This window comes from Mastigoproctus giganteus, chromosome 7, assembly GCF_048544385.1.
Source record: "Mastigoproctus giganteus isolate SK-2022 chromosome 7, ASM4854438v1, whole genome shotgun sequence".
Taxonomy (NCBI): domain Eukaryota; kingdom Metazoa; phylum Arthropoda; class Arachnida; order Uropygi; family Thelyphonidae; genus Mastigoproctus; species Mastigoproctus giganteus.
The window spans coordinates 213,451,702-213,463,840 of record NC_143581.1 but is presented as its reverse complement, the minus strand read 5'-3'; the positions used below and the strand labels follow the sequence as shown (position 1 = coordinate 213,463,840).

Sequence of the window (12,139 nt, the reverse complement as noted above, 5' to 3'; positions counted from 1 at the left end):
ATGATGCCAAAATTTCGAGACACCGTAAAGATTGGAGAGTCATTAATGATCAGTGCCAAGCAGTGCTCCTTCAGGATGACTCGAACAGGCTTCAAGAATGGTCAGTAAAGTGGCTATGTTTTATTGCAGCAAAAATTATTATTTTGAGTTTCTATTCCCCAAGTGTAAAACTTGGATATCCATATAGATAAAGGGAGTTATGAAACTTCCAACGCTGCATTTTGGAACTAAAGTATTTCTGTGTGATATGGTGTTAAGTGTTATAAGTTTAATCTATAGTAACTCTGGAAGAATTGAATTTATCATACAACTGTAATTACACAGAACTAAAACAAATATGAATATTCTAAGACTTAAAAAGTGTTGATAATAATTATTATATGCTAATCTTTTGAATTGTCTCCTTAATATACAAAGGCTTATATTTAAATACATTATTTAATATATTGTATTTAATACACAGTTATATTTAGTTACATAGTGAATTTTGCAATTTGCAGCATAATGAGCAGTTTTTATAACACGACTAGATCATAAATTTTTACATTATTTTTATTTATAGAGATGCTTCAATGATGGCTATGAGACGTAAAATTGCAGGTCTTACTCCAGAGGAAATAAGAAATCTTGCAAAGGAAGAGTTAGAGTTGCCTGTTAGTCCTGATGATTTTAAAGAAGCCATTAAGAAAATAAACAAATCTGTGAGCAAAAAAGATCTTGAATGGTATGAAAAGTGGATGACTGAATTTGGTTCCACATAACAGTGATTGTATTTTAAGTTGTGGGACCAAATTTTGCTGAATCTCAAAGAATTTCGATGTGGCTATTCTGCACAGCAACAAGCCAAGATTTGGCAAAACTGCATAGAAATATATAATGATATGCTAATTTTAAAAAAAAAAGGTTTAACATAAGTTTGGAAAACAGGAGTATTTTGTACAAGACTTGTATATAAATACATTATTCACACAGTTATTTAATCATGTAGTTAAATTTTGCATCTTACAGCATAATGAGCAGTTTTCAAATAACACAAATAACATTGGGAATAAAAGTATTTTTTTTAATACGTAGTTGAATATTTTTTCAAAAGAGATTTGTTCAGAATACAGCCTTGAAGAATTTAAAAATAAATTCTTCTAACTAAGTACAACTAAGTACTTAGAAGACTGCAACTAAGTACATATTAAAACCAATGTAAAGTCAAGAAATGGCAGAATTATAAATTTAAGATTGAACCTGTGCAAATTTATTAAATCATTGTAAAATAAACCAACATTAAATATATTCATTTAAACCCAGTGCCATTCATCAAAAGCTGGCACATTTGATGTCAAGTTCCTGAATTGTAACCTGAATTAAGTACACCAATTTCCAAATCTTAGCAGCAGTCATAAACCTGAGCATATCACAGGAACCCAAAGAAATATTTGACTGCAGTTTTGTAAGTAGATAATCTTTAATGGTCAGCCAACCTGAATTGTACACTATTTTTCAAATCTTAAGCAACAGTCACGAGACTGAGTGTATCACAGAATCCATGGAAATATTCAGTTGAAATGGCAAGTAGATGATCTTTAATTAATGTTCATCATTGTACTGGTGAAGTCAAATATTTCAGAAAAATTATAATTTTATTAATGACAATTAATGGTAAAATGACAATGAATGCACACGAACAAACCATAGACGATTACATATTATTCAAAAGTAAAGTTGTGGATAGAATGTCAATTGTTGTACATTATGGAATACAGCCCCCTACTCTCTACACTCATACAGAATTGCAGATTATTGATGAACCTGTCGAGGAGACCATAGGGTGGTTGAAGGTAACAGTATGTCTCCTGAAAACATCTTTACTATGCTCTATAACAGTGGTTCCAACTTTTGTCACACTGATTAAAAGATACTACATATGCAGTGGCACACATCGTGTTTGTTGTTGAACTCGGCGGAGTTCAATGACAATCTCATAGCTCACCAAAGTGTTGTTACATGCTGGTTGGGAAGGATGTAAAGGTTATAGGAAGAGGAAATCTAACATAACCTATCACTCCGTAGATGGTGCTTTGGCTTATTAGCATTAGTAGAGGCATAAGATTCAAGAAAGCAAGCTTATGCAGCATCAGCAAAAAAAAAAAAAACTCCCATTTCACCCCTCCTTTCATTCCAAATGCCTGTCCAGCCCAGCCTTAAATTTATTTAGGCTATCAACTTCCACAACAAAAGATGGAAGTCTGTTCCACCAATCAACCACCTGCTGGCTAAAGGCAAATTTCCACACATCTATTCTGCAACTGTCTTTCCTCAATTTGAATCTATGCCCCCTCAGGTTCTTAATCGGAGCAAGAGGAAGAATCCCATCAGCATCCAGCTTGCTCAACCCATTCAAGGCCTTATACACCTCAATCAGATCATCTCGCAGGTGCCTAGCCTCCAGCCACTGCAATTTGCAGAACTTAAGCCTTTCTTGGTAAGAGCACCCCTTTGTTGCCCTTCTTTGTACTCATTGTAGCAACTCTACATCCTTCCTAAAATTAATGTTCATCATTGTACTTGTGAAGTCAAATATTTCAGAAAAATTATAATTTTATTAATGACAATTAATGGTAAAATGACAATGAATGCACACGAACAAACCATAGACCTGTACACAGTACTCTAGGTGTGGCCTCACCGTTGCCTTGTACAACAGGATAATCACCTCCCTGTCCTGCTAGCAAAATTCCTATATATCATTGACAAGACTCCATGACCTGCCCTTGCAGCCCATCTGTACTGCTCGGTGAACTTCATATTTGACTGCACAATTACCACCAGGTCTTTCCACTTCCCTGAGTGTAGTACCACACAGTTAGTATGTTGTGCTCTTTAGGATTGAAGTAGGGAAACATATAGCCTCCATGATATCCATGCCCTATGAATAATGGTATTTATCTGAAAATAACCAGCCAATTCTGTGGCGGGGAGATAAAACCTACCTGAATTCTCACATCGGGGATCAAGGTTGTGGTGTTCCTGTAAAGAACACACATTGCTTTATCTACACAGAGATGTCACTCCAAATATCACGTTATTCCCTCCCCATAGGTGTCCATTTCAACAATGTTATTGGGAAATGTCCCTCGAAATGCATTTTCACCCTAGAGTAAATCTTGAGTAATCAGCAAATGAGCACTGCCATTGGGTATGAGTCCATGCACTTTGCTATCCACACCAGTTTGAGTATTTGCTCATATGATGATGTTGGGGGGAAGTGTAACCCGCCACTAGTTGTCTTGCAGAAGGGTAGCGGACATCCACATACAACTTCCAAATCTTAAGTATAGTTCCCTAAGTACACCAGTTTCCAAATCTTAAACAACAATCACAAAACTGAGCATATCACAGGAACCCTTTGAATATTTGACTGCAGTTTTGTAAGTAGATAACCTTTAATGATCATCTGACCTGAATTGTAAGTACATCATTTACCAAATTTTAAGCAACAGTCAAGACTAAACATAGCACAGAATCCATGGAAATATTCTATTGAAACTTGGCAATTAGATGATCTTTAATTAATGGCCATCGTTGTAGTTTTGAAGCTGCAGTCAAACATTTCAGATAGATAAAAGTACCTGTCTTAGCTGTAGCCCTAGTCATTGTAATTCTGTCTATACAGTTGGATAATGGATTTTTACCCTAGCTCTATCTCCCCAATTCATCTGGTACCAGTCACTGAACATTCTCCAAAATCTGAACAGCTACACAGCTACCATCAAACTATCCAGCTACATCTTCAGACTAACCATCCCAAAGTCTTGCATGGCTCTCCATTACAAACACTCAGGTAGTTAGTTCCTTTTAGATATTCTTAGCACAGTGGTCACCCCAATATCTGTTTTGCTGGATAAGGAATAAACTTGTTTTCCTGCTTGCTATCTGCACCAACCTGGTTTGGTCTCATGACTGTCAGACCATATGATTTATCTCATCAGATCAGCACCATCATTTATATAAGTAATATCTGTTTATTTGCATGTTTATAGTGTATACCAAAAATGTGCTATAAAAGTAAACGTGTTACTGAAGTTTTCAAAAACCATCTTAATTAGTGTACATGCACCTGTTCTTACTCATAATTACCCAACACAAATAGGAATTTACTTGTTCCATGATGACTCACAGTAAGGCTCGAAATCCTTGACACTGCTTTCCAGCTTGCTGTGCATTCCGATAGAAGCAGTACAAGAATCAGTTTCACCTTTTCCTGTGGCTCTAATTAATATTAATTTGTTAGTCTGCATATCCTCACAAGCTTCTGACTCTCCTCCCCCCCCCCCCAAAAAAAAACTGCCTCAGTTAGTAGTAGATGAGGAATTGTCTTCTCGTGTGTAGTCTGAGAAAGAGGGAGGATTTCACCAGTACTGAGCTTGCTCAATCTATTGAACGCCTTACACACCTCAATCAGATTACCTTGTAGGTTCCTTGTCTCCAGGTGCTGCAACCTGCAGAACAAGCCTTTCTTGGTAAGACCATCCTTTTTTTTCCCCTCATCAATCTTGTTGTCCTTCTCTGAACCTGTTCCAGCAACTCTACACCTTCCTAAAATGAGCACTTTTATTAACGTTATCAAAACCTTTCCTGAAATCAAAGTATATGACATCAAAATTATTTTTTGTATCCAAGTCCTTTGTTAGTACATCAGAGTATCCAATTGATTTGGTCAGACAAGACTGCCCCTTAACAAATCCATATTGTGACTGCAGTATGACTACACTCCTGTTTAGATGGTCTTGCATTACTTCTTTAACCAGTGACTATTATTTTCTCTGGAATGGAAGTTAAACTAACAGGTCTAATCTTGTATCAACCTCTGATCCCCATTTGTGAATTGGGAATACATTTGCACATATTTCTACAGAGATTTCCCTAGAATCCATAGGTATTCTCAAAATTAGGCTAAGGGTTTGGCTTACCTTCTTTGCTACCTACGTTAATATTCTTCCCAAAAACAGGCCACTAACTGTAAAATAGTTTAGAGATGGTATACTGACGCTTTGTGCCCTTGGTGCACATGCAGTGAAACTCAGTTGGAAATAACGAAACCTAGTTTATAGCTTCAGTTAAATAAGTTATAAAAATCTCCATATAAATTGTTCTGTTTTATCTTGATTATGATGATTTTATCATTGTAATCAAGATGTTTTATCTTGATTTTCATTTCAAAATTGCATGCCTCTATTATAACAAAATTTCTTTGTGAACTGATCAAGAATGTATATTTGGTGGCAGTTTGTGTTGTCTTTTGAATAGTAATCTACTGTGTTGCGCACTTTTTTTTTTTTATTATTATTATTAAAAAAAAAAAATTAATACTTGGATGGCATAGACCACTCAAGTATTAATTACTTGTTAAATTTATTCAAACTACCCATTCCCCCAAATCAGATGGGAGTTTTCCCAACAAGCAAGTACCCTCTGGCCGCAATTGTTTCTCTATTTAGATTTATGCCCCCTTCATATGTATAGTTTGAGTAAGAGGATGTTACAAGCAGTGAGTTTACTCGATCTGATCACCTTGCAGGTGCCTAGTCTCCAGATGTTGCGGTTTGCAGACAAGTGTTTCTTGGTAATACCACCAGTTTGTTCCCCTCACTAATCTCGTTGCCCTTCTCTGAACCTGTGACAACAAATCTATATCCTTACTACAATGAGGCCTCCAGACCTGTATGCACTATTCAGCATATAGCCTAACCATTGCCTTATACAAGATCTATGATGACAATGAAGAGCTCATACTAGATCGTAAATTGTATGAATTGGACTACGCATTCATAAAACGATTGACATATGTAAGACAGTGACGTTGACCCTGACAAAGCATGCAGTAATGACCTGCATAGTCTTGTAATGTGACTATGAGAAGACCCCTTTCGAAACTTTTACCATCATCTAAACAGCAAGATGAATGAGGATCTAAAGCTCACCCAGGAGGGATTCAAGTGACTAATCTAAAGGGCTACTGTATATTAAAGATAACTTGGAAAAAAAACCACACTTTTTTTTTTTTTTTTTTACTTGAATCCCTCTGAATAGCTGCATAACATAACCTGATCTCTTTAGTATACGGTATTCATTTAGGTTAGTCTGTTTCTTCCCTTTTTTTTGTTAACCTTTAAAACCACACTTTTTTTTTTTTTTTTCCAGTGGACTCCCTCCCAAATAGCTGCATAACATAACCTCTTTATTATATATATCTGTTTAGGTTAGCATGTTTGTTCCTTTTTTTTTGTTAATCTCTGGTTTACAGGAAAAGCATCCTAGCGAACACAATAATTAATGCAAATAAGCTGTAAATTATGCAGAGGACAGGACTAGACCTCCCAATCACTGCGAGGAAAGAAACCAGTAAGAGGAGCTAGACTTGTCAATCGTTGCATCCACTATTTAGATATCTATCAGTTTAGTGCATTATTCTCAGGTTAAATTGAACTTAAACAGAAAGCATTGTATATTGTAAGCCTCTTCTACTACTGATTACACTGCTACAAAACTAGATATAAACCTCCAAGTATCAATTATATATCAATACTAAAACAATGGCTGCACAATTCAAACGTTTTGACGGTGACAGAAATCTACTGGTTTTTTAAGCAATTATAAGGACCAAGTAAAGAACATATGCACCACATTAATCAGGGAATTATAAATAAATACTACACTACTAATATTAAAGAAAAAGTTACAAAGAAACAATTTTAAATCAATAAATAAAGTTCGTTCAGCAGCTCCTGAAAAAGCTAATCCTGTAGTCTCAGCAGATCAATCTGAATCACTTGTTTATCTGGAAAATTTCAGTGGATTATGAAACCAGGTGCATATGGATATCTTTTGGAGGAAAGTATATTAGCAATGCCGGAGGAGGAAACCAGAAATTAGTAATGATAATTATGAAACTTGACATTTTAAATTTAATAATGAAAGTTACATATGCCTGTTTTAATTTTTTCTGTAATTATTAAATTTTGAAATCAGGTAATTCTTTTGTGGATACACTGCAGTTCAACAAGATTTAGCCAGCAGTTTATTCCATTAGTTGATAATTTATTCTAAATTAATAACCCTTTGGCTAAAAGGGTTATTAAAAGTTCTTAAATCTCATCTACAAATGGATACATTTTATTATTTAATTTACCCAAGTGCCTTAAGTTTGATGCTTTCAATGTAATAAGATAATCTAGGATTATTATTATTCAGAATTAAAACCTTACATTTCCTAATTTTGTACTTAACTGAGAGCTATTTTTCAGGTAAACTGAACAATTTATCTAGCTCATAGGAGCAGTAAGCCTTAATTACTATCATTTGCTGCTCTTCCAATCTTTGCATCACTGGTAAACTTTAAAGTCATACTTGTTATACCTTTCACTATTGTGTTGAAAAGTTTGGTACCAAACAGTGTAGAACTTCACTTAGGGCAATATCCACTTATAATAACCCAGTCTCCTACCAGCCTTTTATCCATCAAAGTGCCTTCCCACCAGTGTAGAAAAGATACTTCGATGATGTATCTTCTCTACACCTGTGGAAAAGATACATCATCAATTATTTTTATGTAGCTTTAACCCTGTTAACACATGAAAGGTAACAATGCTTAACACAGCCCAGTAACCACCAGTTTGAAATGCTTGATTTAGATGGTTCAGCAACCAACAACAACATACTTTCAAGTTACCCACAGCAAGATATTGGTTTGTTCATCCACTTTCCCTGCAGTTATAACTATTCATACTCAGTGCATTCATAAGCTGCATCACACTCCAATTCTCAGTTTTATTGTTTCACTCCTCGTGATACACCAGACTCATCTTCAGTCTGTTTCTAATCAGAAGCACAATTTCTTATCATGTCAGTCTTTCCTGTACATATTTTACTTCCTGTATTTGATTATAGTAAGTCCAGTTTGCACAAGAAACACAAATTCTAAATCTAGTATATCTAAATGATAACACATTTCCATTATCTCTATTACATTAGCATTTATTGATAACCAGCATTTCAAATTTATGAACTGTATTTCTAACACTAGCATATAGAGATGAGAAGCTGTCTTTTTACATTCTTTGTATCCCTAACATATCCCATTTGTTAAGGACACAAATGCTGATGCTCTCCCAAAAATTTTCCAAAAAATAGATATTCAATTAGTAGCATTTTCTGGATAACTCTTCAGTAATTTTCTATATTTTTTGTGCTCCCATATCCCCTTTCACTTCAAACTTTCACTGTATTAGTATTATAAGAATCAATCCAGCAAGCCCTATAATATCCCTGCTATTTTCAAAGTTACTATAATAGGACAGTTCGGAGTAATGCAAAAATCTTGGTCCATGCCACTACTGACAACTTTAAACTCCCCCCCCCCATATTAGCAGTTTCTTTGAACCTTTGAGAGCATTGCTGATGTCACAGAGGCATCCTCTGTGACATCAGCAATGAGCCGCTGCTGCAGAATACAGACAATAACCTTTTGACCTATACTGCAGCATGACCTTACATTTTGCAGCCAGGTCATCAGTTCATTTTTCTTTAAGTCAGCACATGGATAACCGCCCCTTTAGTCCTCTTAACAAATGGTTAATAATGCCATCGATTTTTGTACCAGATACAGACTGATTCCATTCCATCTGCCTGTCTTGTGGGCAGTTACCCAGATTTATTACTCTCCAGGGCAACTTGCTTTTATCTGTTAGTATGCAAAGTTCAGCTTCAGATTGTTGAGGCCACGTAGTACCTTAAGGCATCGTAATTTCCTTTTCTGAAATTAAAATCCATTCCATCATCACTTCCTGCTACTGGTTCCTCTACTGTCAGCCCTGTTATGTCATCTGAATCATGGGTGATGATGAGGTCTAGGATATTCTTTTCGCTAGTACTTTCTCTGACATGTTGGTACAAATAACAGTCATCTAGTTGATTTAAAAATTTTGTTCCCAATGTAGAGTTTCCTTCCCATTTACTCCAATCAATTAGAGGCAAATTGAAATCGCCCATAATAGGACATTGACACTTACTTGCCCATTCTAATTGCATGGAGGCTTTCGTCATAATCTTCACAATCACCTGGTCTGTAGATTACTCCTACTCGCATTATACCTTTGTACTATCTCACACCATACAGATTCTATACTAGCATGTGAAATGTCTGAATCCGGGAAAGCTATCGTCGCAATCAGGCTGCTTCTGATAAGAAGCATTACCCCACCACCCCTTCTATCTACCCTATCCTTCCTAAATACATTATACAAGCCATACTGAAACTCATCATCCCCTATTTCTGGGTCGCACCACGTTTCCGTAAGCCCTATTATGTCCACACTACTTGTTTTAACTGGAAGTTCAAATTCACTCATTTTATTGATAACACTTCTTACATTGCTATATAAACAATTAAGACTTACTGTTCTTGTATATTTAACAACCCTAACACAACCCTTGAAGTTTTTTAGGCTCGCTTCTCTGGAATTAGCTACCCGCTCACTTGAAACGTTTCTACCCCAGAACATCTAGATAATATGTCCAGTTGGGGTAACAGATAAGAACTCTTGAGGTATGTGCAAGAGTTACTTTGACCAATATTATCAGATAAACGCATGTCAGTATTACCCACATCCCCTAACTAGCAGTTTCCCTGAACCTTTAAGGTATCCTCAATAATACTCGCAAAAACATTTGCAACACCTTCGTTTAAGTGTATCCCATCTGTACAAAACAAATTCCTTCTACCTACAAGTGTGGGCCAAAGTGATAGAAATTTCCCCCCAAAAGCCTTGCAGAGTCCAAGTCTTGAGTTAATCCAAAAGGCTTTTAACATATAATCCCTCCTATCGTGTCTGGGCAGAATTGCAGACACACAGACATTGTGGCCTAGCTCGCAGCATTTCCTAAGCATGGTCCTGTATTTTTCCAACAAATCATCAGACCTTGTACGTTTAATGTCATTAGTCCCCACATGAATAATAATATTCTCTTTACCCCCCTAAAATCTGACAATCTGTTGGTGACATCATTAATAGCTACTCCCGCCAGACATACCCTGGTTCTTCTCCACCTATCCTTATTACAAAAAATATTCCCTGTTTCCCTGACAATGGAGTCTCCTAATAAAACAATGTCCTTTTTAACCAGAGTAGTTTGCACTTGGTTTTTCTGTTTTGAGGGCCGAATAGGGTGTGCATCACTTGGTAGATTGCTGGAGGCTTGAGTCCCTGACGAGCTCCCAGATGCATTATTCTCGAGGGCAAGCACCAGTTTTTTCAGGGACTCAAATTGTTCCATCAGTGCATCAAATTGTAATTTAAGATCGGTGCACTCCTTACATCGATCACAAAGAAAAGAATCCCCAGGTGAGCTATGATTAGTCACCAGGTCGACCCTGGAAAATTTCACAGGTTCCGCAAAGGATTAAATCATGACTCACCCGTAAATAGCCATGGGCTACTTCCGTGTGAGTCACGATACCCTGTGACGTGTTTAAGGCAGATCTCGTAACTACCATTATAAAATTAGCTAAATATCAATGAAAATTAACTTTAAAAAATTATATCTATAATATTATTAAAATCAAACTGTTACAGGAAAACCTATAACAAAATAATCCAACAGTATCTAAATAAATCAAATATTTAAAAACACTAATCAACAGTAATCCAATCCACTTAACTGAGCAGCCCTGACGAAGCGCATCTGCTCACCTCGAATCCTATTTCAACACTATTTCCATAAGTGGTTCAGTACTGGAGAATCACTACCACTGCTCCCAAAAAATTTCTGCAAGGAAAGGTACTGGGCAAAAATGTCACCCAGAGGGCATTTTGACCATGGTTCTTTCCACAGTTGCTAAAGTTAAAAGGAGTTTACTGCTATTGACGTGTCTTTTAGAATTCCCTTGAAAGGTACTGAAGAAGACAGGATGGGATTTTTTTTTTTTTTTTTTTTTTTTTATATATGAAACATACTTTTGCCTTAGAATGGAATCTCTCTCTCTCCACCCCAATGGTTATATAAATGTAATTGCGTAAGTAAAATAAAATTAAAAGTGTCCAACTAATCAATTTTCTATACTTGATTTTCACTTAAATATACCATTTCTGTTTAATTAGATAATTATTAAGAAATATTTTGTGGAATCTTAATAATTGTTTGTTAAATTTTGTGAATATATTTCCTATTATGAAGAATACTTTTTATATAATTAGAGTAGAACCCGGATAAGAGGTTTTCCAAGGGACTGGAGGTTTAGAACTTCTGGGAACACTTCTTCTGGGTATGAAATATTTAACTACACAAATAAATATGAAAAAATACACATACATAAGTTAAAGATGATTTTTAAGTACTATTTTAGAATTTATAAATAATTTACTCTGCATATGGGGGAAACATTTTTAAACTGAAGATTTCTGATTGCTTAACATTCTGCTATTGGTAAACTCATTACCAAGTTGGAAGAATGAGAGCTCCTTTGGAGTTTCAATGTACCTTAAAAGGTCATAATTACAATAAAACAGCAATGATCCACTAAGTAATTCAGAACTGTTCACAACCATCAGAACTTAACATGGTCTATGTATCGAATTATGGATATCGAAGAAAACAATTGCAATATGTCACTTCCATTATATCAAAATGTTTATACTAAAAAGGTTTTAGCACTGAAAGCCTCAGACAACAGAAAATTCACTAATCGAACAAGTTAGTACACAGCATCATTTTAGTTTGTAGTAAAACATCGAAGTAGATGAAATGGCATCATTTCTGTTATATTTCATATTGTGAATGCCTTCACAAGGAGTTGCCCTGATATTGAACTATCTTGAATAAGTGACGATTCAACAATGGATTCTCAAATGGACAACACTTTGCCAATAGATTCTTGGCAGATACTACCACCCCCCATCACCCAGGGGTGGTATCTGCCATGAATAAGTAACATTAGTCTTCTCCATTGGCGAAGTGCCACTTATTGGAGGTAGTGTAATATCAGGGCAACTCGTGAAGGCATTCACAATATGAGATATAACAAAAACGATAGCATTTCACCTACTTCGGTGGTTTACTATGAACTAAAATGATGCTTGACACTAACCTT

General features: G+C 35.7%; 1 protein-coding gene across 1 annotated transcript in view; it reads left to right on the top strand.

Moving 5' to 3' along the window:
* LOC150083658 (katanin p60 ATPase-containing subunit A-like 1) overlaps positions 1-936 on the top strand; it is a 115,550-nt gene extending 114,614 nt beyond the window's left edge. The window contains exon 10 of the mRNA XM_090377426.1: positions 563-936. Within this exon, the coding sequence (XP_090233552.1) occupies positions 563-761 (199 nt within the window). The 3' untranslated portion in view covers positions 762-936. The remainder of the gene's footprint in view (positions 1-562) is intronic.
* Positions 937-12,139: the final 11,203 nt, after the last annotated feature.